Raw genomic sequence first — 27,291 nt, forward strand, 5'->3', positions numbered from 1 at the left:
TATATTGTGTAGGCCTACACACACATTGAATTGAGATATTATTTAACTATAACGAACACATTCAAATATAAGTAACACACTGAGAAAATAAAATAACACCCCACATTTGAATAGTCTAACAGATTATGGAGCTATGTCCATTATAGGCCTGATATACAGTGCCTTCAGAAAGTATTCACACCCCTTGACTTTTTCCACACTTTGTTGTGTTATGAAGTGGGATTAAAATGGATTTAATTTGATTTTTTGTCAACAATCTACACAAAATATTATATAATGTCAAAGTAAAATAATGATTTTAACATTTGTAAAACAAATATTTTTTTCCACAGTTCAATGTGTGTTTGAAATTCACTGCTCGACCAAGGGACCTTACAGATAATTGTATGTGTGAGGTATAGAGATGAGATGATATTTAAATGACTATGTTAAACACTATTATTGCACACAGTGAGTCCATGCAACTTATTATGTGACTTGTTAAGCACATTTTTACTCCTAAACTTATTTAGGCTTGACTAAATAACAAAGGGTTTGAATACTTATTGACTCAAGACATTTGATCTTTTTATTTTTAATTAATTTGTTTTAAAAAAAAATCAAAAAACAGAATTCCACTCTTATGTTGTTATATAGAGGCATGTTATAGAAGCACGAGAAGCTAGTCATTCATAACTTTTTTTGTGCACCTTCATTCACTCTCATATACTGTCTCACCCCCTTCTCCAGTCTCTCGCATTTGGTATCCTCTCAATATCCTCTCCTGATCTCTCTCAACCCAACCCTTCACTACAAGCCCTAACCCATCCATCCCATGCACCAAACACTGTCTCACTCCTCTCTCAACCCCCCATTCACCATTTCCATCCCATCCCACCCCATCCTCATTCCCTCTAATCTTCTCATATCTCCTTGCCTCCATTGGATTGGCACACTGAAGACCACCCAGGAAGTATATGCTGTGATGAAATGTCCTTGAATCTATTCAGTCAACATGATTGTTATCAGAGAACACAAGATATATTATCAATTTCTTTAATGGGAGTCTATTTTGTTGTGTGCATCTCTAACAATAAAGATTTTAAAGCTGATCAATCCCATTTGGTTAATGGCCAGACTGTGGACATTAAAAACAGATCGAAAGGAAATAAATGAAGATAACAATGCCTGCCGACCCGAGCCTATTGTTCCTCTTTTTAATGATTGATTATGTAGCCTATGGAGTAACTAATTCCTTCCCCTTTTCCACTCATGTTTTTTCTTAGAATTAGCTTAGAATCGACAGGGATAGTGATAGACTAACCGATAATCCGATTATCTAATTAAAGCTTTAGATGGCTGAGATATGCTCAGTGTTTCATAACTGAAGGATTGATACCTTATTGATACAATAAATCATCAAGAATATGTATCAAGAAGAGTACGTGATAGGCCTATGTAATGTCATCCCACAGGGAATAGAACAGAATAGAACAGATCAGAAAAGAATAGAACAGAATAGCCATGCACATCTGTGGGAGAGTGGTGACACATATTACAGCATTATTGTTGCTCTCCCCAGTGTGAAGAAGTCCCATGATTTAGTCCCATCCCACATTTACTCCAGACAATAATCCTCTCTCTAGATGTGACCTCTTGACCAATGCATGCTCTCTCGGAGGCGGAAATGCATGATCTCTCGGAGGCGGAAAGCTCTCCACATTCCACCCCCCACTAAAGACCCATAGCCATGCTGTTGCTGCTGCTGTTGTTCCTGCTGCTGCATTGTAATTATGCGAAGCGCTAGGACCCAGCGGACAACACTCTCTGGATGACACAGAACAAACTGCGAGTTGAGTTTTGGCCACTCAAACATGGAAATGTTGAACGGACAGCGCAGAACTAACTCGGCACTCTGAATTGGACGATAGGTAGGCTAGGCCTATCATACCGCCACCGGGGGATTGTTTTTGTGGAGAGATCGATTTTGGGAATCAATGTCTACGTGCGCAACTGAAGTTTTATTTTATGGGTTTGGATTTAGGCTGCTGTGCAATAGTATGATTTTTAGTGTGTGTCGTTTGCTCTGGGTGTAAAAGTGCTGAACATTAATATTTTAACCAAATGGATTATGTTCATTTTGCGCAAAAGCTCTTATAAGAAGTTGTTTTGTTGTAATGTTCTGGATATGTTTTCGCAGTATACCTTGCTAAGTGAGTGATGATTGATTTGGATATGTCAGCACCGCTGGGCGCTCATCCGCACACTCCATCATTCCTGGACTGGGGAAAGTAAGAAACCACCTGTTGTGAATGCTTTCTGGAACTTCCCACGGATATACCTCTGCGGTTAAAACAAGACATTGGAAAGGCGTGCGCAGAACGCACAGAGACATGTAAAGCCGGTATGCTTTACACGGAACACTGAGAACTCGTTTTGTATTGATGGGACAGGCACAGGCTAATAATCCTATTTTAATTTATTGCTCTTATCTGTAGTTAATTATGTCGCCATGGTGGCACGGGTTAAGATGATGAGTCCTGTCTTGGCCACCGATTGCTGTTGCGCTCAGAATGGCTCGCGAGGACGCGGTGAGGTGCCTGCGCTGCCTGCTCTACGCTCTCAATTTACTCTTCTGGGTAAGAGAAGCGGAGACCCCCAGCAGGTGGCCTGGTTGTGCCCGCGCTCACGCTACACAATGCAGACAACTTTATACCCCCCCCATTCCATCCACCCCAACGCGTGCCTCCATGGCGGAGTGCCTGCGCGAGGGTTACAGTATTTGATCATAATGGCCGGTTACATTATACATAGGCCTGCACCATACATTTTCTTGTAGAAAAACAAATGTGCAGAAACTGCACGTTTGGCATTCTAGTGCATGCTATTTATAGGCCATTACATTTGATAAGTGCTCCAGGGTTGTTGTAGTGGGTTATGCAAGTGTTGAACACATGGCAAAATGCCCCCTAGGCAACATTCTGTTGCCATACCAATTCCCTGGATTGTATTTCACTGCCATACGCTTTTTCAGACAACACCTATTTTGAGTGGAAGTGTTTACTGTAGGCCTACTTGGTGAAACTGTAATGTTATGTGTGTGTCTGTGTGTAATGTGTGTGTCTGTGTGTTCTATATCTCTGTCTATGTGTGTGTGTGTGTGTGTGTGTGTGTGTGTGTGTGTGTGTGTGTGTTATGCTCCCTCAGCTCATGTCGATATGTGTCCTGGGGGTGGCTGCTTGGCTCAGGGACTACCTGAACACTGTGCTCACCTTGACAGCTCACACCAGGTGAGTGATATGGATTTCAATGTTGTCACCTCTCAGTGGGCAAGTGGGCAGGTACTGAGAAGGACAGGAGGGAGATAACAGGGAGAAAGCAGGAGAGGAAGCTAATTAGTATATATGAGCTGGAGCAGTAAATAAGAGAAAGAGAAAAGAGCGGAGGGCTGTTGGATTTATGTCTCACTTCCTCAACAAATCCCCTCGACTCATACCTGGCAACCTTTCTACAAATCATCAACCGCATAACGTTTTAATTCAACAGTGTCTTATCACCTAGACCTGTCCACAGATCACCATCTCACCCCTCACTGGCCCCTGACAGTAACTGCTGCGGTAGAGGATTCCTACATTCCTACGGAGTGTAATCACTATTTACTGCTGGCTGCTGTATTAATAATAATGCAACAGGCCACACAGAGAGGGGGGGGGGGAGAAATAGCAGGATGGATAGATAAATAAACAACGAGTCTGCCAAGTTACTCTCCCCCCCCCCTCCCCTCTCTCTCGCTGTAGGCTGGAGGAAGCAGCAGTCCTCACCTATTCTCCGGCTGTCCATCCCGTCATCATTGCAGTGTGCTGTTTTCTTATCATCGTGGCCATGGTGGGCTACTGTGGCACACTGAAATGCAACCTTCTACTCCTGTCCTGGGTACGTGTCTGAATGAAATGAGCATGTGTTTGCCTGTGTGTGTGTGTGTGTGTGTGTGTCTCTGTGTATGTGTGTGTGTGTGTGTGTGTGTGTGTGTGTGTGTGTGTGTGTGTGTGTGTGTGTGTGTGTGTGTGTGTGTGTGGAAACTGTGACGAGCTTGGTTTAGTTGGAGAAGCGGGTTGTAATTGCTGTAGATCTTAGGTTTTCTTTAGCTATCGGTGTTAGTTACACATTTATGCAACCTTGAAATACATACACGCACACGCACACGCACACGCACATGCAAACACACACACAGTGTCCCACACACACAGTGCCCCACACACAGTAGCCCTCCCTATCTATCTTCATGTGCCATTGTCCTCATCATCTGTAACAGCCTAATGTCCTCTACATCTCTTTAAAGTAATATTATTGTGCCCTCATAAACCCTGGAACAGGCCAGTAAATTCACCCAACAGCTACACAGTTGCGTACTTCCACCGTTCATACACAGTCGCGTAGTTCCACCGTTCATACACCGGAGGGAAATGCAATGAGAATTCCCCCCTCGATTTTACAGCCGTTACTCATCTGACGCAGCGCCACGATGGTCATTCATCATCCCATAAGCGTGTGGCGCCGCCGCGTCTTGTGTTAGTGAACGCCGCGTTCTGAGCGAGCGAGGGCCTGGTGCGGGGATGTTACCGGTGTGCAGCGGAATGACGCTTCCGTGGATAAGTACAGCTGTAAAACTATTCACCGCTGCTGCTGTCTGAGCCTGCCTGAGTAATGGTACCCTGGGCACTGATGGACGGCCAGAGAGAAGGAGGGGGAAGCGTCATGGAATCCTGACCCGTTCACCGGACGTGCTACCTGTCCCAGACCTATTATTTGACCATGCTGGTCATTTATGAACATTTGAACATCTTGGCCATGTTCTGTTATAATCTCCACCCGGCACAGCCAGAAGAGGACTCATAGCCTGGTTCCTCTCTCGGTTTATTCCTAGGTTTTGGCCTTTCTAGGGAGTTTTTCTTAGCCAACGTGCTTCAACACCTGCGTTGCTTGCTGTTTGGGGTTTTAGGCTGTGTTTCTGTACAGCACTTTGAGATATCAGCTGATGTACGAAGGGCTATATAAATACATTTGATTTGATTTGAGAGCGAGAGAGAGAGAGAGAGAAAGAGAGAGCGAGGGGGAGAGATGGACAGATAAGTGTGTGATTATCTCAATCACTCACCACTGTCAGTGCGGGACAACAAAAAGCGAGAATGAAAGAGAAACAGGGATAAAAGTAAGGAGGTTAAGAGGTGGATTGAGTCAGTGCAGGTGAAGGGGAAGGAGAGAGAAACCCAATGACGTACAGAGAAGAGAGAGAGAGAGAGAGAGAGAGAGACAACCCCCCCAAAAAGCCATTTCCATCCAACCATGCATGCAGATGACTAAACAATGTATCATCTCTGTGCTTACAGAGCATGTGCTACGGAGCATTACTGCACATGTGTTGCATACATAACATAAATTCCCATACAGAAGCAATTGTGGCAGCACAATGCACTATTTCCATTGACCAATTGTGTCATGCATACAAAAACTATAACAAGGCAGGTACATGATTACTCATATTCCTATAGAGTGGAAGGGCAGGACACCGGAGAGGAAAGGGTGGGGTGGCGCCTGTTTTGTGGCTCTATCCCCCAGGTGTGCTGTGTGGGGAGACAGAGAGGGAGGGGGTTCCTGTGTCCGTCTCTCCCCGACCAAAGTGGCTGCATTCTGGGTCTCCCTCACGCTTCCTCCACCCCTCCATTGGGACTTCATTCATCCCTCTCTCCTTGCAACTCTGCCCTGGCATTCCTGTGTTTTGCTGGCGCACTGTGGAGACAATATTATCTCGTTTGAGCAGGACAATGGGTAACGCTATCCCACAAGTCTCCACCCGCTTATGGAGAGGTGGCTGAGGGGGGTGAGTGGCGCTTGGGTTACCCACGCACCCATTCACCAGCTGGTGCGTCCCTTTCAGAGGAACGCCTCCCACAGCCCCAACTCTGCTCTTTACCTGAATAACACCCCCCTCCTTCTTCCTTCAATTATAGCTGTGGTGGGCAATTGATGGTTCCCTGGCTATAAGCTCAGTTAAAACCTTTATATGTAATAGATAGTCATGTTTCTGTTGTGGACTAAGCAAGTGAAAAGCGTCAAAGCGTCCATTTAATGTCTCTGAGGGGTTGTTGGGAAGTTTGTAGATGTTTACATGCGTGCAGTGGTGCGTTGTGGGATATTGTGGGTATGTTAGGGACGACTGCAGGGTCTTAAGTTTCTCTGAGACGCTGTTCCAGCGAACGCGGAGAAAGGTCGCTTAAAAATAGTCCCTCCTTAAAGACGCCAAACAAATCCCCCTTAGCCTAAACTTATACCGCTCCCCCTCTCGCCCTCTCACTCTGTCGTTCCTCCACCTCTCTTTCCCTGTCTTCCCTCTCTCGCCCTTGTATACGTGTTAATTGAGTATCAGCGAGGGAAGGGAAATATGCTGTAAGTCTCTCTACACAGGAGGAAATCCATTCTTGGAAGCCTTGACATTCCATTCAAACAACTGCAACCCTCTTCTAACCTCAGTGTGTGTGTGTGTGTGTGTGTGTGTTGTGTGTGTGTGTGTGTGTGTGTGTGTGTGTGTGTGTGTGTGAGAGAGAGAGAGAGAGCTTTCTCCCTAAAATGAAATGTGTAAAACATAAAGACACATCTCTGTGAGAAAGGTAATACACTGAGTGCACAAAACATTAACACCTTCCTAATATTAAGTTGCACTCCCCTTTGCCCTCAATTTGTCGGGGCATGGACTCTACAAGGTGTCGAAAGCTTTCCACAGGGCTGCTGGCCTGTGTTGACTCCAATGCTTCCCACAGTTGTGTCAAATTGGATGGATGTCCTTTGAGTGGTGGACCATTTTTTTTTTCAATTTAAAGTTTTATTAAGTTTTCTTGTTTTTCAATCAACCAATAAAACACATTCCACATTCACAGACACTTAAAAAAAGAAGTTAAAATATATAATAATAATAATTTTAAAAAAATACAATTATAATAAAAGATTAAGAAAAATAATAAATGTTTTTTTTGTTGGTGTATATATATATATATACATACATGCACATATCCACATATACACACACATACACATACGTACACATATACATACATACATTCACACCCATACACACACACACATCCTACATACCTACACGTACTCACAAAAATAAAAATTAAAAAACATATATACAACTAAACTTGCAGCAGCACTATCAAGGTTCTTATTAGCTATTTCTAGCCTTCGCTGAGACGACGAGCCAATAATTAGTTTTTAGATTTTACAGCACCTTACACAACATGTATCTGCACATTTCCCTAGTCACCCCGTTCACTCTGTCCAGTTTGAAATATAGTTGAATAGTGGAGACCAGAGTCTATCAAACTTGGGCTGTCTCTTGTGGAGGTCATGAGCTTTTCAAGAGGGAGAAAGTCAACAATCTGGTCAATCCACATTTTAAATGCAGGAGAGGTATTAGAGGCCCACAATAGAAGAATACATTTCTTAGCAAAGTATGTAATAGTCATAAGCAAATTTTCTCCGTCAGGATCAAGAACAAAGTCCTGCTGGGCATTAAGAAGATAGATACACGGGGTCATATCAAACTGTACATCTAGTATTTTCTGTGCAGCAGTATGTGTAGATTGCCCGAATCTGGCAATCTCTCTACAGCTCCAAAATACATGCATATAGGTTCCACTTTCAGAGGTAAATCTTTTACAGTTAGGAGACATATCTGTTTTCATTCTATGGAGTCTCAAATGAGTGTAATACAATTTGTACAAAAATGTGTAATTAGATTCTTTCATTTTTACATTAGTAGAGGTGCAATATACCCTGTTGCAAACCGCCACCCATGGTGGACCATTCTTGATACACACGGGAAACTGGTGAGTGTGAAAAACCCAGCAGCGTTACAGTTTTTGACAACCTCAAACCGGTGGACTTGGCACCTACTACCATATATCGTTCAAAGGCAATTAAATATGTTGTCATGCCCATTCATCCTTTGAATGGCACACATCCACAATCCATGTCTCAATTGTCACAAACTTAAACATGATTATTTACCTGTCTCCTCCCCTTCATCTACACTGATTGAAGTGGATTTAACAAGTGAATAAGGGATCATAGCTTTCACCTGGATTCACCTGGTCCGTTTGTGTCATGGAAAGAGCAGGTGTTCTTAATGTTTTGTACACTCAGTGTATATGGAAGCTAGAGTGGTCGAGGGGTCGAGGGAAGTTTCATGTTCTCTTCACACCTGGAAATCATCCCTGTAGAATGGTGAAGTATTGATGTACTGTTTGTGTATGTCTTGGTATGTGTGTGAAGGAGTGTGTTAGAGGGGGGTTCGAAGGGTGAAAGGTCACACTCTGAGAGAGAAGAACACAGGGGAGATGTTTTTGAGTGGTGAGATGATTTTCTGGGTGAGAGGTGTGTGAGTGTGTGTCTGTGTTGTTTGGGACTGGCCTGCTCTAAATGGAGTGATGGACTAACAAAGGCGAGGCAGAGCCATCTGTCTGCCAATAATATCTACACTCCAAACAAACAGGCTGTCAGACATACCCTGTACCACTGACATGCCCCTAATAGAATAGCTGACACACACATTACTCTTCATAAGACCTGTGTGTGTGTTTGTCTGGTGTGTGTGTGTTTGTGTGTGTTTGCACAGCTGTGTTTACTTGAAAGTCTGAAAGTTTGAAAATAGTAGTGTTTTCTGTTGTGTTTATATGAAATTGTGGAAATAGGTGTGTGTGTATGTGCATGTATGTGACATGAGTGGAACAGGCGTCTGGAGATTGAAGCACATGACATCACTACTCATTGTGTGGGAGCACTCTTTCTCCCACCATCCACCACGACGATCAATCACTCAGACAAGACACTACATTGTACATCTCTGTCTAGCCTCAACACTAACTCTCTCTCTCTCTCTCTCTCTCTCTCTCTCTCTCTCTCTCCTCAGTACTTTGGCAGTTTGTTGGTGATCTTCTGTGTAGAGTTGGCCAGTGGGGTGTGGACGTATGACGAGGTGAGTGCAGCACAGATTTTCTATTTGCTCTATTTCTATGCTGCAGCTCTATGTGTGGTGGCCCACATCTATATTTTGTTCTGTGCTATGAATAAACATGAATGCTAGTCATGTCCGGCTCTGCTCAGAGAGCTCACCTCCTTCTCTGCTTACTGGGGCTACCCAATTAACAACATGACCAGTGCAGGGCACAGGCCAAAGAGCACAGGGAAATGGTACTGAATCTAACTGACAGAAACTTCCAGCGTCTCCAAATTCCACAATGTCCCTAAAGTGTTGTTGGGTGAAACCAGGTTCCACTGCGTATTTTCATTGTACCCCTTTAATCAGGGACTGATTTAGACCCGGGCCACCAGATGGGTACAATTCATTATGAGGTAGAACAGAAAACCAGCAGGCTCCGGACCTCGTAGGGTAAGGGTTGAATACCCCTGAGATAGGGTATAATTGTGTCCCCGTTCCCATCCGTCCCTCGTTTCCCTCCCTCCCTCCCCCTCCCTCCCCCTACCTACTCTCTCCCTCCTGCTCAGGGTGTGGGTGTTTGAACACAATGGGCAGGGCTCTCTATTACAATGGGTTCTCCCCTACAGGGCTGCCCCTCCCCTGGTCCAGGGGCTTATCTCTCCACCATGAAAGATCCCACAGTGGCTTTGATGTCCCCTCACAGTATGTGGGACTCGCTCCGACCGCGCAGGTGTGTTTGTGTTTGTGTGTGTGTGTGCAGCACCTGGTCACTGGCTAGAGCAGTGTGTATAGCAAACTGAGAAAGTTGTGTGTGTGTGTGTGTATGTGTGTGTGTGTGTGTGTGTTTGGTACTTGGCTACAAGCCTGAGGATGTGTGCGTGTAGCACTAGCACCTGGCCTTTGAGTCCACAGTGCCACCCGCCTCCCTCCTAATCAGAGTGTGATATACCTGCCATGCCGCAGGGGGCTGTGGGTATTGTAGTCTTTGTGCCTTGTCCTTTATCAGAACCCTGCTAGGGCAGCACCAAGGTGACACACCTGGCCTCAGGGGAATTCTGGGTAACCTGGGTCATATTATGCTTATCACAATCTCATTACAAGACCAGAGGAGAGAGGGATAAAGAGTGAAGGGGAGAGGAAGGAGGAGGGGATGGAGGCCCAGGGGTGAGTAAGGTGGAGGTTTTATTGGAGAGGAGAGGGGGATGAGTTATGCATGCTAAGTGTGTCCAACTGTGGGTCTGCAGATTAGCTCTAGTCTGGTTCCCTAGAGCCCAGACATGGGTAATTGTTTCGACAACAAGCCATCGTCAACCTCAGCAACTACAGACTGGAGTGTTGGAGGCCTGGGAAACACTAGAGGAGAGAGTCAGAAGTTGTGTGTTTGAAAATAATTGTGGCATGGTCAGAGGATTGGATTATATAACTAGGCTTGAAACAGAGCTGGTAAACAGAGCTGGTAACTAAATATACACCACTGTGACTGTTGCTCCAGTACGGTTTCAGGGCTTTCTGTTGAATGTCTTGTGACAATAATACATCAGCTGTACATGAAATGTTCTCAGCTGAAGTTGAACTGAAATATATGGCTGAACTGGCTGAACTATACTGAATGAAATGGAGTTTAGGGCTGACCCCATTTAGTCGACTGGTCGATTGTTTGGTCGATAGGCAGTTGGTCGACCAAGATTTCTTTAGTCGAGCAGTAGCAAAAATAAAATAAAATATCATGGTGTACAAGACCCCTGTCTGACTTGAGTCTGTCTGAGTGGAATGATCCATTGTGGAGGTCGTGGGGATGGTACAGTCCATCACTAAGACATGTGCTGCTGAAATTGTACATGGTTCTATTCCGTAGGAACAATGGTGCAACACTAATAAAAATTATATTATTTTTTATAACAGATGCGGTTGCTACCTCTGTTCCCGGTTCCGAAACACATCAGTGTGCTGTTGAATTGGAACCTCTTCCTAGACCATGTCGCTACGTGCATGATAGCAACGTTAACCAGCATACAGTGCCTTGCGAAAGTATTCGGCCCCCTTGAACTTTGCGACCTTTTGCCACATTTCATGCTTCAAACATAAAGATATAAAACTGTATTTTTTTTTGAAGAATCAACAAGTGGGACACAATCATGAAGTGGAACGACATTTATTGGATATTTCAAACTTTTTTAACAAATCAAAAACTGAAAAATTGGGCGTGCAAAATTATTCAGCCCCCTTAAGTTAATACTTTGTAGCGCCACCTTTTGCTGCGATTACAGCTGTAAGTCGCTTGGGGTATGTCTCTATCAGTTTTGCACATCGAGAGACTGACATTTTTTCCCATTCCTCCTTGCAAAACAGCTCGAGCTCAGTGAGGTTGGATGGAGAGCATTTGTGAACAGCAGTTTTCAGTTCTTTCCACAGATTCTCAATTGGATTCAGGTCTGGACTTTGACTTGGCCATTCTAACACCTGGATATGTTTATTTTTGAACCATTCCATTGTAGATTTTGCTTTATGTTTTGGATCATTGTCTTGTTGGAAGACAAATCTCCGTCCCAGTCTCAGGTCTTTTGCAGACTCCATCAGGTTTTCTTCCACAATGGTCCTGTATTTGGCTCCATCCATCTTCCCATCAATTTTAACCATCTTCCCTGTCCCTGCTGAAGAAAAGCAGGCCCAAACCATGATGCTGCCACCACCATGTTTGACAGTGGGGATGGTGTGTTCAGGGTGATGAGCTGTGTTGCTTTTACGCCAAACATAACGTTTTGCATTGTTGCCAAAAAGTTCAATTTTGGTTTCATCTGGCCAGAGCACCTTCTTCCACATTTCTGGTGTGTCTCCCAGGTGGCTTGTGGCAAACTTTAAACAACACTTTTTATGGATATCTTTAAGAAATGGCTTTCTTCTTGCCACTCTTCCATAAAGGCCAGATTTGTGCAATATACGACTGATTGTTGTCCTATGGACAGAGTTTCCCACCTCAGCTGTAGATCTCTGCAGTTCATCCAGAGTGATCATGGGCCTCTTGGCTGCATCTCTGATCAGTCTTCTCCTTGTATGAGCTGAAAGTTTAGAGGGACGGCCAGGTCTTGGTAGATTTGCAGTGGTCTGATACTCCTTCCATTTCAATATTATCGCTTGCACAGTGCTCCTTGGGGATGTTTAAAGCTTGGGAAATCTTTTTGTAACCAAATCCGGCTTTAAACTTCTTCACAACAGTATCTCAGACCTGCCTGGTGTGTTCCTTGTTCTTCATGATGCTCTCTGCGCTTTTAACGGACCTCTGAGACTATCACAGTGCAGGTGCATTTATACGGAGACTTGATTACACACAGGTGGATTGTATTTATCATCATTAGTCATTTAGGTTAATATTGGATCATTCAGAGTTCCTCACTGAACTTCTGGAGAGAGTTTGCTGCACTGAAAGTAAAGGGGCTGAATAATTTTGCACGCCCAATCTTTCACTTTTTGATTCGTTAAAAAAGTTTGAAATATCCAATAAATGTCGTTCCACTTCATGATTGTGTCCCACTTGTTGTTGATTCTTCACAAAAAAATACAGTTTTATATATTTATGTTTGAAGCCTGAAATGTGGCAAAAGGTCGCAAAGTTTAAGGGGGCCGAATACTTTCGCAAGGCACTGTAGGTGTTGAGAACAATGTGGTAGAGGCAGCAGCGGAGTTAGGAGATGAGAAAACAGCCTTTGCCTTAATTGTCTAAGAAAAGTGAGGAGAGAGGAAATCCCAACTAAATTAGGTCTATAATCAATAGCCGTTATAATAGGCTTTATAAATCATCCATATATATTTACAAAAATAGAGATCCTGCTTCTCTTGCTCATTTGAATGTTTGTTTAATAGCCTACTGATTCTGTGAGCACCGAGCCTTCGTGAGCACCAACCACAACATGTCGGATAAACAATTTCACAAATTCGGCTGTTTTTAAAAATCTTTGCTATGCTGTCATAAAGGCTTTACACATTTTTATCTCATTAAAACCGCCTCTCTGGTATTATTTATAATTGATTTAGTGTTGTTCACACTGTTCCAAATGATCAGACAATTCATAACCCTCCTTTTTCCTTGATCTCCTTCTTATTGTTATTACTAATATTGTTATGATCATCATTATTATTATAATAAGTAATGCCATTATCATTAGTAGGCTTACTATAGCAGCCTTGTATAACCACCATCGACCTGCAGGCCTAGGAGCGCATCTTGTTCTGTCTTAATAGCGTTACTTACAAAGGCCTATATTTCAATACTTACAGTTGAGGTCGGAAGTACACCTACACTTAGATTGGAGTCAATAAAACCGGTTCTGGAAGTTGGTTAGGACATCTACTTTGTGCATGACACAAGTACTTTTTCCAACAATTGTTTACAGACAGATTATTTCACTTCAAATTCACTGCATCACAATTCCAGTGGGTCAGAAGTTTACGTACACTAAGTTGACTGTGCCTTTAAACAGCTTTGAAAATTCCAGAAAATGATTTCATGGCTTTAGATGCTTCTGATAGACTAATTGACATCATTTGAGTCAATTGGAGGTGTATCTGTGGATGTATTTCAAGGCCTACCTTCAAACTCAGTGCCTCTTTGCTTGACATCATGGGAAAAATTTTAAAAATCAGCCAAGACCTCAGATTTTTTGTTTTTACATCTCCACGAGTCTGGTTCATCCTTGGGAGCAATTTCCAAATGCCTGAAGGTACCACGTTCATCTGTATAAACAATAGTACGCAAGTATAAACACAGTGGGACCACACAGCCATAATAGCGCTCAGGAAGGAGACGCGTTCTGCCTCCTAGAGATGAACGTACTTTGGTGCGAAAAGTGCAAATCAATCGCAGAACAACAGCAAAGGACCTTATGAAGATGCTGGAGGAAACAGGTGCAAAAGTATCTATATCCACAGTAAAATGAGTCCTATATCGACATAACCTGAAAGGCCGCTCAGCAAGGAAGAAGCCACTGCTCCAAAACCGCCATACAAAAGCCATACTACGGTTTGCAACTGCACATGGGGACAAAGATCGTACTTTTTGGAGAAATGTCCTCTGGTCTGATGAAACAAAAATAGAACTGTTTGGCCATAATGACCATTGTTATGTTAGGAGTAAAAAGGGGGAGGCAAGCCGAAGAACATGACCCCAACCGTGAAGCATGGGGGTGGCAGCATCATGTTGTGGGGGTGTTTTGCTGCAGGAGGGGCTGGTGCACTTGACAAAATAGATGGCATCATGAGGGAGGTCAATTATGTGGATATATTGAAGCAACATCTCAAAACATCAGTCAGGAAGTTAAAGCTTGGTCGCAAATTAGTCTTCCAAATGGACAATGACCCCCAAGCATACTTTCAAAGTTGTGGTAAAATGGCTTAAGGACAACAAAGTCAAGGTGTTGGAGTGACCATCACAAAGCCCTGACCTCAATCCCATAGAACATTTCTGGGCAGAACTGAAAAAGCGTTTGCGAGCAAGGAGGCCTATAAACCTGACTCAGTTACAGCAGCTCTGTCAGGAGGAATGGGCCAAAAATCAGCCAACTTATTGTGGGAAGCTTGTGGAAGGCTATCTGAAACGTTTGACACTAGATAAACTATTTAAAGGCAATGCTACCAAATACTAATTGAGAGTATGTAAACTTCTGACCCACTGAGAATGTGATGAAAGAAATAAAAGCTGAAATAAATAATTCTCTCTACTATTATTCTGACATTTCACATCCTTAAAATAAAGTGGTGATCTTAACTGACCTAAGACAGGGAATTTTTACTCTGATTAAATGTCAGGAATTGTGAAAAACTGATTTTAAATGTATTTGGCAAAGGTGTATGTAAACTTCCGACTTCAACTGTATTTAAGCTATAGTACTGTATCAATCAATCATTCATTTGTTCGTTCATGTCATCACACAGCATACTAGTCATTCATGATTTGAAATCCAATCAAGCTTTTCATTTTATAATAAAATATCAAAGCGAAATTTGAATAATTAGCATAAACTAGAAATAAACCGTTCCATTTTGGAAATTGCAATAGGAAAAAATTGCAATCTCTGTTATGCTTATAATTGATTTAGTGTTGTTTATATTGTTCCAAATGGTCAGAGAAATGATTTTGTAATCTAACAGCTCCTGTTTGCATGCTGCACTTGCTCCTTACCTTATTTTTCTTGATCTCCAGTATTTTCCATAGCTAGTCAAATTTATTCCACACATTTTTTACCTCCTGAGCAACCAGTAAACATTCCCCCGTTTTAAGTTTATTTGTCACGTCCTTTGCATCCACTTTGCCGTCACATGTGTTTTACGTTGTTCAGAGTTTGTTATAACCAATTTATTGATGTGAATGTGATATACTATAGGTTCTAATAGTCATGTGCATGTGATGCATGCATGTGTCATGTAAAGAGTGCAAGGGTTGAGAGGACAGGGAATGTTTTTCCTAAACAAATGAGGGATTTCGGTGACTGAACTTTCCAGTCAGAAATGGCTGTAATTATGTTGCAGCTTCAGCACTGTTGATGTTATGTGGTGGCCGCTGCAGCAGGGAGGAGAGAGAGACAATGAGTGATAGTCACACAGTCATGTCATTTTTTTAAATACAGTCTGAGCCCGCCCTGGCACACTCAAATAAATTGTGGTTGGACTCCCTCTAGTCATTTGTGTGGATTAATTATTTCATCAAACAGTGCGCTTAAAGCATCAGACAAGCTCACTGCATATACAGTGCCTTTGGAAAGTATTCAGATCCCTTGAATTTTTCAAAATTTTGTTACGTTTCAGCCTTATTCTAAAATGTATTAAATGTCTTTGATTTTTCAACAATCTTCACACAATACCCCATAATGACAAAGCAAGGTGTTTTAAAAAATATTTGCAAATGTATTAAAAATAAAAACCTGATATCACATTTACATAAGTATTCAGACCGTTTAATCAGTACTTTGTATAAGCACGATTGGCAGCCATTACAACCTTGGGTATGATGCTACCAGCTTGGCACACCTGTATTTGGGGTGTTTCTCCCATTCTTCACTGCAGATCCTCTCAAGCTCTGTCAGGTTCGATGGGGAGCGTTGTTGCACAAAGGGGGATGGTGCAGGTTTTCATCAAGAATATCTCGGTACTTTGTTCCGTTCATCTATCCCTTGATCCTGACTAGTCTGCCAACCCCTGCCGCTGAAAAACATCCCCACAGCATGATGCTGCCACCACCATGCTTCATCGTAGGGATGGTGCCAGGTTTCCTCCACATGTGACGCTTGGCATTCAGACCAAAGAGTTCAATCTTGGTGTCATCAGACCAGAGAATCTTGTTTCTCATGGTCTGAGAGTCCTTTAGGTGCCTTTTCGGAAGCTTCCAGCCATCTGTCATGTGCCTTTTACTGAACATTTATATACCGGCTGGTTTGCTTAGTATATGAATTTGACTTTGACTTTTACTTGAGTAATTTTCTATTACTGTACTGTATCTTTTACTTCTACTCAAGTATGACAGTTTTCCACCACTAATTGATGGAGTGCTGCAGAAATGGTTGTCCTTCTGGAAGGTTCTCCCATCTCCACAGAGGAACTCTGGAGCTCTGTCAGAGTGACCATCGGGTTCTTCGTCACCTCCTTGACCAAGGCCCTTCTCCCCCGATTGCTCAGTTTGGCTGGTCAGCCAGCTCTAGGAAGAGTCTTGGTGGTTACAAACTTCTTCCATTTAAGAATGATGGAGGCCACTGTGTTCTTGGGGACCTTCAATGTTGCAGAAATGTTTTTTTTTCCTTCACCACAATGCTGTCTTGGGCTCTACGGACAATTCCTTCGACCTCATAGCATGTTTTTTTTCTCTGACATGCACTGTCAACTGTGGGACCTTATATAGACAGGTGTGTGCCTTTCCAAATCATCTCCAATCAGTTGAATTTACCACAGGTGGACTCCAATCAAGTTGTAGAAACATCTCAATGATGATCAATGACAACAGGATGCACCTGAGGTCAATTTCAAGTCTCATAGCAAAGGGTCTGAATACTATTTCAGTTTTTTGTATACATTTTCAAAAAAATAAACTTTGTCATTATGGGGTATTGTGTGTAGATTGATGAGGGAAAAATGGAAAATGTAGTTGATTTGTTAAAACACATAGAATGTGTCTATATATGGAAAAATACACGTTTGAAAAATTGGTCGAAAGAACAGATGACTCTCGGTCGACCAAGATTTATTTTTGTCGGGGACAGCCCTAATGGAGTTACACTGTTATGTTCTGTCCAAGCCTTCAGTTCATAGGTCAGATATGATCAGTCTGAAGTCCAGGATGCCCAACTATGGCCTGCAGCGTTACCAGTGGCTAACACACACCTGGAACACCTTCCAGACTGAGGTGAGAGGTCACTACACCAGAGTTCACCACCCCAGAGGTCACACACATCCTACACAAACACTTAGTGGTTTTATAAGATATTATATGCATTTATGAGAGGTTATTAGTGTTTTAGTGCTTTGAATATGCAAGATTGTTAGTTATAAAGGGCTGGTAATGTATGTAAACTTTCTTTGACTGTGTGTTCCCCAGTTTAAGTGCTGTGGGGTCATCTACTTCACTGATTGGCTGGAGATGACAGAGATGGAGTGGCCACCAGACTCCTGCTGCTCCAATCAGTATCCAGGTTGTGCTCGACATGCCCACTACCGTGACCTCAGTGACCTTCACCAAGAGGTGAGTGCCCCAGTGACCCTTTTATTATTACTTTTTATTGTTATTTAACCTTTATTTAACCAGGTAGGCCAGTTGAGAACAAGTTCTCATTTACAATGCGACCTGACCAAGATAAAGCAAAGGAGTGCGATAAAAGCAACAACACAGAGTTACACATGGGATAAACAAACGACCAGTCAATAACACAATAGAAAAAGTATATGTACAGTGTGTGCAAATTTAGTAAGGGAGGTAAGGCAATAATAAGGCCCTCTGACCTCATAGCAAGTGTTAGGTGGTGGTTAGTCCTCTGTTGACCTGTTCACCTGCTGAACCCTCTGACCCTACCTTGAAAAGTGTTATGATCATTTCAAATTATCACTACGGCTTTCTGAAGCCCCAGGTGGATCTGCCAATGCCTTATTGACGTACCTTCCTCTGTGACATCATCAGAAAGGGACACACAGGCTTACATTTTCCCATTCACCAATTGAGTAAACCTGTTAGTTCAGAAGAGACAGAAACAATAACAAGAAACATTTTGATATACCAAATCAAATCAAATGTATTTATCTAGCCCTTCGTACATCAGCTGATATCTAAAAGTGCTGTACAGAAACCCAGCCTAAAACTCCAAACAGCAAGCAATGCAGGTGTAGAAGCACGGTTGCTAAGAAAAACTCCTTAGAAAGGCCAAACCTAGGAAGAAACCTAGAGAGGAACCAGGCTATGAGGGGTGGCCAGTCATCTTCTGGCTGTGCCAGGTGGAGATTATAACAGAACATGGCCAAGATGTTCAAATGTTCATAAATGACCAGCATGGTCAAATAATAATAATCACAGTAGTTGTCGAGGGTGCAGTAAGTCAGCACCTCAGGACTAAATGTCAGTTGGCTTTTCATAGCCGATCATTAAGAGTATCTCTACCGCACCTGCTGTCTCTAGAGAGTTGAAAACAGCAGGTCTGGGACAGGTAGCACGTCCGGTGAACAGGTCAGGATTCCATAGCTGCAGGCAGAACAGTTGAAACTGGAGCAGCAGCACGGCCAGGTGGACTGGGGACAGCGAGGAGTCATCATGCCAGGTAGCCCTGAGGCATGGTCCAAGGGCTCAGGTCCTCCGAGAGAAAGAGAGAATTAGAGAGAGCATACTTAAATTCACACAGGACACTGTATAAGACAGGAGAAGTACTCCAGATATAACAAACTGACCCTAGCCCCCCGACACATAAACTACTGCAGCATAAATACTGGAGGCTGAGACAGGAGGGGTCAGGAGACACTGTGGCAACATCCAATGATACCCCTGGACAGGGCCAAACAGGAAGGATATAACCCCACCCACTTTGCCAAAGCAAAGCCCCCACACCACTAGAGGGATATCTTCAACCACCAACTTACCATTCTGAGACAAGGCCGAGTATAGCCCACAAAGATCTCCGCCACGGCACAACCCAAGGGGGGGCGCCAACCCAGACAGGAAGATCACATCAGTGACTCAACCCACTCAAGTGACGCACCACTCCTAGGGACGGCCTGAAAGAGCACCAGTAAGCCAGTGATTCAGCCCCTGTAATAGGTTTAGAGGCAGAGAATCCCAGTGGAGAGAGGGGAACCGGCCAGGCAGAGACATCAAGGGCGGTTCGTTGCTCCAGAGCCTTTCCGTTCACCTTCACACTACTGGGACAGACTACACAATTTAAAAAAAAAAATATATATATATTTTTTCACCTTTATTTAACCACGTAGGCTAGTTGAGAACAAGTTCTCATTTGCAACTGCGACCTGGCCAAGATAAAGCATAGCAGTGTGAACAGACAACACAGAGTTACACATGGAGTAAACAATAAACAAGGCAATAACACAGTAGGAAAAAAAAAGAAAAAAAGGGGAGTCTATATACATCGGAACCAGGTCGGAACCATCCAGGGTGGTGATGCTGGTCAGGCGTGCGGGTGCAGGCAGCGAACGGTTGAAAAGCATGCATTTGGTTTTACTAGCGTTTAAGAGCAGTTGGAGGCCACGGAAGGAGTGTTGTATGGCATTGAAGCTCGTTTGGAGGTTAGATAGCACAGTGTCCAAGGGCCAGAAGTATACAGAATGGTGTCGTCTGCGTAGAGGTGGATCAGGGAATCGCCCGCAGCAAGAGCAACATCATTGATATATTCAGAGAAAAGAGTCGGCCCGAGGTTGAACCCTGTGGCACCCCCATAGAGACTGCCAGAGGACCGGACAGCATGCCCTCCGATTTGACACACTGAACTCTGTCTGCAAAGTAATTGGTGAACCAGGCAAGGCAGTCATCCGAAAAACCGAGGCTACTGAGTCTGAATATGGTGATTGACAGAGTCGAAAGCCTTGGCAAGGTCGATGAAGACGGCTGCACAGTACTGTCTTTTATCGATGGCGGTTATGATATCGTTTAGTACCTTGAGCGTGGCTGAGGTGCACCCGTGACCGGCTCGGAAACCAGATTGCACAGCGGAGAAGGTACGGTGGGATTCGAGATGGTCAGTGACCTGTTTGTTGACTTGGCTTTCGAAGAGCTTAGATAGGCAGGGCAGGATGGATATAGGTCTGTAACAGTTTGGGTCAATCATATGACCCACTGAAGAGATGAGTCTTCAGTAAAGAATTAAAGTTTGAGACCGAGTCTGCGTCTCTCACATGGGTAGGCAGACCATTCCATAAAAATGGAGCTCTATAGGAGAAAGCCCTGCCTCCAGCTGTTTGCTTAGAAATTCTAGGGACAATTAGGAGGCCTGTGTCTTGTGATTCAACAGAATATCTCTTTGTTTATTGGGACCTAGAACAAGCATCTCTGTTTTGTCCGAGTTTAAAAGCAGAAAGTTTGCAGCCATCCACTTCCTTATGTCTAAAACACAGGCTTCTAGCGAGGGCAATTTTGGGGCTTCACCATGTTTCATTGAAATGTACAGCTGTGTGTCATCCGCATAGCAGTGAAAGTTAACATTATGTTTTCGAATGACATCCCCAAGTAAACTATTTAGTGAAAACAATAGCGGTCCTAAAACGGAACCTTGAGGAACACCGAAATTTACAGTTGATTTTGTCAGAGGACAAACCATTCACAGAAACAAACTGATATCTGTCTGACAGATAAGATCTAAACCAGGCCAGAACTTGTCCGTGTAGACCAATTTGGGTTTCCAATCTCTCCAAAAGAATGTGGTGATCGATGGTATCAAAAGCAGCACTAAGGTCTAGGAGCACGAGGACAGATGCAGAGCCTCGGTCTGATGCCATTAAAAGGTAATTTACCACCTTCACAAGTGCAGTCTCGGTGCTATGATGGGGTCTAAAATCAGACTGAAGCATTTCGTATACATTGTTTGTCTTCAGGAAGGCAGTGAGTTGCTGCGCAACAGCTTTTTCTAAAATGTTTGAGAGGAATGGAAGATTCGATATAGGCCGGTAGTTTTTTATATTTTCTGGGTCAAAGTTTGGCTTTTTCAAGAGAGGCTTTATTACTGCCACTTTTAGTGAGTTTTGTATACATCCGGTGGATAGAGAGCCGTTTATTATGTTCAACATAGGAGGGCCAAGCACGGGAAGCAGCTCTTTCAGTAGTTTAGTTCGAATAGGGTCCAGTATGCAGGTTTTGAGGCCATGATTATTTTCATTATTGTGTCAAGAGATATAGTACTAAAACACTCAAGTGTCTCCCTTGATCCTAGGTCCTGGCAGAGTTGTGCAGACTCAGGACAACTGAGCTTTGAAGGAATACGCAGATTTAAAGAGGAGTCCGTAATTTGCTTTCTAATGATCATGATCTTGGGGCGGCAGGGTAGCCTAGTGGTTAGAACTTTGGACTAGTAACCGGAAGGTTACTAGTCAGTTAGGTGGTGAACTGATTTTTGTCCTCTGACGTCCTTGGGTAGGCAGAGGGAGTCTGGAAGGGCATCAAGGAATCTTTGTGTTGTCTGGGAATTTATAGCACGACTTTTGATGCTCCTTGGTTGGGGTCTGAGCAGATTATTTGTTGCAATTGCAAACGTAATAAAATGGTGGTCCGATAGTCCAGGATTATGAGGAAAAACATTAAGATCCACAACATTTATTCCATGGGACAAAACTAGGTCCAAAGTATGACTGTGACAGTGAGTAGGTCCAGAGACATGTTGGACAAAACCCACTGAGTCGATGATGGCTCCGAAAGCCTTTTGGAGTGGGTCTGTGGACTTTTCCATGTGAATATTAAAGTCACCAAAAATTTGAATATTATCTGCTATGACTACAAGGTTCGATAGGAATTCATGGAACTCAATGAGGAACGCTGTATATGGCCAGGAGGCCTGTAAACAGTAGCTATAAAAAGTGATTGAGTAGGCTGCATAGATTTCAAGACTAGAAGCTCAACAGACGATAGCGTCATTTTTTTTTTTTGTAAATTGAAATTTGCTATCGTAAATGTTAGCAACACCTCCGCCTTTGCGGGATGCACAGGGGATATGGTCACTAGTGTAACCAGGAGGTGAGTCCTCATTTAACACAGTCAATTCATCAGGTTTAAGCCATGTTTCAGTCAGGCCAATCACATCAAGATTATGATCAGTGATTAGTTCATTGACTATAACTGCCTTTGAAGTAAGGGATCTAGGCTACTTACATTCTGAATGGAGTGGAGATGATTTTCTTGGGGTTGGAGTTTTCTACTTAAATACTTTCACAACAAGCTGTTTCCAATGGGATGACTATTTTCAGCCTGAAATGACCTGCCATGTTCAATGGTGGAGAGAAATCCATACATCTCAATTAGAGCCAATCACAGGCTTGATAGCATAGTATGCCTTCTGGCTGCTGCGGTTGCCAGATTGTTGAGACAGAGTGCAGATATTACGCCTCATCAAGCCCACCAGGGGACAAGGTATGCTGCTGTCTGAGGCTGAGGGGAACACACACACAAAGTCTAGTAGGGGGTGAGGTACGCCAAGCAATGCCAGCTAGTCTGCCAGTAGGATACAGAGAGAATACAAAGCAAACTCACCGTAGAGTCTCTCTCTCTCTCTATTTCTATTTTAATAACTCACCTTTCTCTCACACACCCACACAAACACAGGCAGGCACACAGGCAGGCAGGTAGGTAGACAAACAGGTAAGCAGGCAGGCAGGCAGGCAGGCAGGCAGGCAGGCAGGCAGGCAGGCAGGCAGGCAGGCAGGCAGGCAGGCAGGCAGGCAGGCAAACAGGCATGCAGGCAGGCCGGCAGGTAGGGCCGCACACACTCAGTCTTCTTTCCTCTAGAGGGAAACACCCTCATCTCCCCATCTACAGCTCAATCACTGTCTTGTTCTAACCCCAAACCAACCCTGTCCCCTATCCCATCTTCAGCTCAATAACTGTCCTGGTCTAACCCCAAACCAACCCTGTCCCCTATCCCATCTTCAGCTCAATAACTGTCCTGGTCTAACCCCAAATCAACCCTGTCCCCTATCCCATCTACAGCACAGTCACTGTCCTGGTCTAACCCCAAACCAACCCTGTCCGCTATCCCATCTACAGCTCAGTCACTGTCCTGGTCTAACCCCAAACCAACCCTGTCCCCTATCCCATCTACAGCACAGTCACTGTCCTGGTCTAACCCCAAACCAACCCTGTCCCTATCCCATCTACAGCTCAGTCACTGTCCTGGTCTAACCCCAAACCAACCCTGTCCCCTATCCCATCTACAGCTCAGTCACTGTCCTGGTCTAACCCCAAACCAACCCTGTCCCCTATCCCATCTACAGCTCAGTCACTGTCCTGGTCTAACCCCAAACCAACCCTGTCCCCTATCCCATCTACAGCTCAGTCACTGTCCTGGTCTAACCCCAAACCAACCCTGTCCCCTATCCCATCTACAGTACAGTCACTGTCCTGGTCTAACCCCAAACCAACCCTGTCCCCTATCCCATCTACAGCTCAGTCACTGTCCTGGTATAACCCCAAACCAACCCTGTCCCCTATCCCATCTACAGCTCAGTCACTGTCCTGGTCTAACCCCAAACCAACCCTGTCCCCTATCCCATCTACAGCACAGTCACTATCCTGGTCTAACCCCAAACCAACCCTGTCCCCTATCCCATCTACAGCTCAGTCACTGTCCTGGTCTAACCCCAAACCAACCCTGTCCCCTATCCCATCTACAGCACAGTCACTGTCCTGGTCTAATCCCAAACCAACCCTGTTCCCTATCCCATCTACAGCTCAGTCACTGTCCTGGTCTAACCCCAAACCAACCCTGTCCCCTATCCCATCTACAGCACAGTCACTGTCCTGGTCTAACCCCAAACCAACCCTGTCCCCTATCCCATCTACAGCTCAGTCACTGTCCTGGTCTAACCCCAAACCAACCCTGTCCCCTATCCCATCTACAGCACAGTCACTGTCCTGGTCTAACCCCAAACCAACCCTGTCCCCTATCCCATCTACAGCACAGTCACTGTCCTGGTCTAACCCCAAACCAACCCTGTCCCCTATCCCATCTACAGCTCAGTCACTGTCCTGGTCTAACCCCAAACCAACCCTGTCCCCTATCCCATCTACAGCTCAGTCACTGTCCTGGTCTAACCCCAAACCAACCCTGTCCCCTATCCCATCTACAGCTCAGTCACTGTCCTGGTCTAACCCCAAACCAACCCTGTCCCCTATCCCATCTACAGCTCAGTCACTGTCCTGGTCTAACCCCAAACCAACCCTGTCCCCTATCCCATCTACAGCTCAGTCACTGTCCTGGTATAACCCCAAACCAACCCTGTCCCCTATCCCATCTACAGCTCAGTCACTGTCCTGGTCTAACCCCAAACCAACCCTGTCCCCTATCCCATCTACAGCTCAGTCACTGTCCTGGTCTAACCCCAAACCAACCCTGTCCCCTATCCCATCTACAGCTCAGTCACTGTCCTGGTATAACCCCAAATCAACCCTGTCCCCTATCCCATCTACAGCTCAGTCACTGTCCTGGTCTAACCCCAAATCAACCCTGTCCCCTATCCCATGTCTGACCACCTCCACCTCAACATGTCTGTCTGTTGTATTTAGTCAACAATGTTAACCCCCTAGCCGTATCAAAAGTTCCCCTGGCCATAGCAACAGTTCCTCTCCCCGTGGTCCAGGCCAAGTAGTGTGGCTCTAGCAGGGTTCTAGCAGGCCCGGTGTGCCTGGTGCAGACTGCTAGGCTGCCCATTGTCACCTGGGTGAGAGGTGCTGGGTGAGCAGGCTGTTCCTGCCTGACAAACACACCTGGATAGGCCTGCCTGAAAAAGATGGAGGGAGAGGGTGGAGAAAGGGGAGGTTGTGACAGTGGAAAAAGAGAGGGAAATGGGGGTGGGGGAAAGGGAGGAGGAGGTAAAGAGAGTCGATACAGGAAAAGGGGGAGAGAGAGGGAGGGAGAGAGAGGCTAGTAATTGTGTTAAATGTAAACTCTGAGAGGTTCTTATGAAAGGGTGTTTGCTGCTGCTGCTACGCCTCATTAAGTAAAACTAGGCATACAGAGGGACAAAGAGATGCTGTGTGTGTGTGCATGTGTGTGTGCATGTGTGTGTGTGCGTGTGTGCGTGTGTGTGTGTGTGTGTAGTGAGGATGAGTCAGTTAGTCAGTCAGTCAGTAGAGGAGGGAGTCAGTCAGTAGAGGAGGGAGTCAGTCAGTAGAGGAGGGAGTCACGGGGAATGTGTAGAGGATTCTTTCTATCTCCTGTCTGTTTTCTCTCTCTTTCTTTAAACCAGCCTCTCTCCCCCACGTTTACTACCCTTTCTCCACAGGACTTTCCTTTCCTCCCACTTTTCTCTCTCTCTCTCTCTCTCTCTCTCTCTCTCTCTCTCTCTCTCTCTCTCTCACCTCTCTCTCTATCCCTTTCCCTCTCTCTGGCAGCAGTAAGGTGTAGAGTAGCTCAGTCTGGTATGTAGCACCACAGAGTGAATATCCCTCAGTCAGGAAGTAATAGACTGGCCTTTCTACACCGCCACTACTACTCCCTCTCTTTCCACTTCTCTACCGTCGTCCTCTCTTCCCCTACATCTCTCTTTCTCTCACTCTCTCCCCCTCTGTTTCTTTCTCTCCATGTACATGTCATCCATGTGATAGGATGAGAGAGCATTTTCATTTAGTTCCTACAGCAGATGTACATCTCACAGAAACAGTATGGGAGGTCTGCCCCTGGTGAGACAGACAGACTGAAACATTGAAACAACATTCATATTACATGAATGTAATATTAATGTAACAAGGATCAAACGTATGTCATATTTCAACATGGAAAAGCTTAAACTCTTGTTGTGTTCATTTTGTGTTGTGTGTGTGTGTGTGTGTGTGTGTGTGTGTGTGTGTGTGTGTGTGTGTGTGTGTGTGTGTACTACAGGGCTGTGGGCCGAAGATCTACAGTTTCATCAGAGGAACTAAGCAGCTGCAGGTGCTGCGTTTCCTGGGTGTGTCTATAGGAGTGGCCCAGATTCTGGCCATGACCCTGACCCTAACCCTGCTCTGGGCCCTCTACTACGACCGCAAGCCCCCCGAGCCCACCCCGCTCGACCCCCCACCAGGAACCGACCCTGGACCTCTAACCATCACCCACGGACCCCAAGGGGAGGCTCCTAAATCGGGTAACACTCGTCTGGCTGAGGCCTGGTCCAATGCTGCGACCACGTCTAACGGACATGGACACACCCAGTTTGAGATGGAGAGGCTGTCCTAGCGGGGGGTACACTGTCTACCCATCTGCCCCTCACACTACCCCTCATCCCTACTTCCCAGACACTGAGAGAGGGAAATAATAAGGGGATGAGGAGAAAGTGTGAGACTAGATGAGGGGAGAGAAGGGGGTTGAGAAAAAGAGGGTAGGAACTATGAGAGAGATTGGGCACAGGTGCAGGAGCATGAATGCCCCCCCCCCATGCCCCCTCTCTTTCCCGTAGAACAACATGTCAATGACATACTGGACTGTGGGACTTTTTAGGACTATTTTGTCACAGCTGGGATTGGAAATTGTAAGGGAAACTAAATAACTAAGTCAATGCTTGCTCCTGTAGCGTCACCACTATCCAAAAGTGAGGAGCGGAGGGAATCGTTTTAGTTTTCCCAACATTCCTCCTCCTCGTTGGGAATGTTTGGGAATATCACCACTAGCACTGACTGGATGAAACCTGTTCAGCAAAGACTGCTGTAAGGACATGTCAACTCTTCATCTCACTCAAAACACACCAAACCAAGGAAATTCAGTTTATCTGGATATTTGGAAATATCATGTCTTAATTTGACAGACCTGTTGGAATCCACAGGAACCACTCAGCCATATTCATGAGCGTTTGTGCACCAGTCAGAGTGTATTATCGTTGTCTACTATAAACGGAACATGATGTTGGCTATTTATTTCTGGCTCTGTGAGAATAATGCATTTCAGCTCAAACAATAATCTGTGCATTTGATCATTTCAGAGGGGTTGTGAACTATACTGTGTTGTTTGCCAAGGAATAATAACACAACCACGTGTTTGTTCTCTGATAAAGATCACTGTCAGCGTGACACACTTAGGGATGAAAAAGAAAATGTTATTTCATCGCCACACAGCACATATCATAAACATTTGAAGCGAACATAACTCATTCTGGGAGAACGATGAGAATGA

General features: G+C 44.6%; 1 protein-coding gene across 1 annotated transcript; it reads left to right on the top strand.

The window, feature by feature from the left end:
• The first annotated feature begins 1,816 nt into the window (after window positions 1-1,816).
• LOC115133818 (tetraspanin-12-like) lies at window positions 1,817-27,035 on the top strand. Its single transcript, XM_065016535.1, has 9 exons — window positions 1,817-1,910; window positions 2,180-2,383; window positions 2,478-2,618; window positions 3,187-3,269; window positions 3,777-3,912; window positions 8,948-9,013; window positions 17,253-17,360; window positions 17,553-17,696; window positions 26,029-27,035. Exons 3-9 carry the CDS (start codon window positions 2,553-2,555, stop codon window positions 26,359-26,361), a joined length of 936 nt encoding a protein of 311 aa, XP_064872607.1. The 5' UTR covers window positions 1,817-1,910; window positions 2,180-2,383; window positions 2,478-2,552; the 3' UTR covers window positions 26,362-27,035.
• The last annotated feature ends 256 nt before the right edge of the window (window positions 27,036-27,291 follow it).

The sequence above is a fragment of the Oncorhynchus nerka genome, unplaced genomic scaffold (assembly GCF_034236695.1).
Source record: "Oncorhynchus nerka isolate Pitt River unplaced genomic scaffold, Oner_Uvic_2.0 unplaced_scaffold_21___fragment_6___debris, whole genome shotgun sequence".
Lineage (NCBI taxonomy): Eukaryota > Metazoa > Chordata > Actinopteri > Salmoniformes > Salmonidae > Oncorhynchus > Oncorhynchus nerka.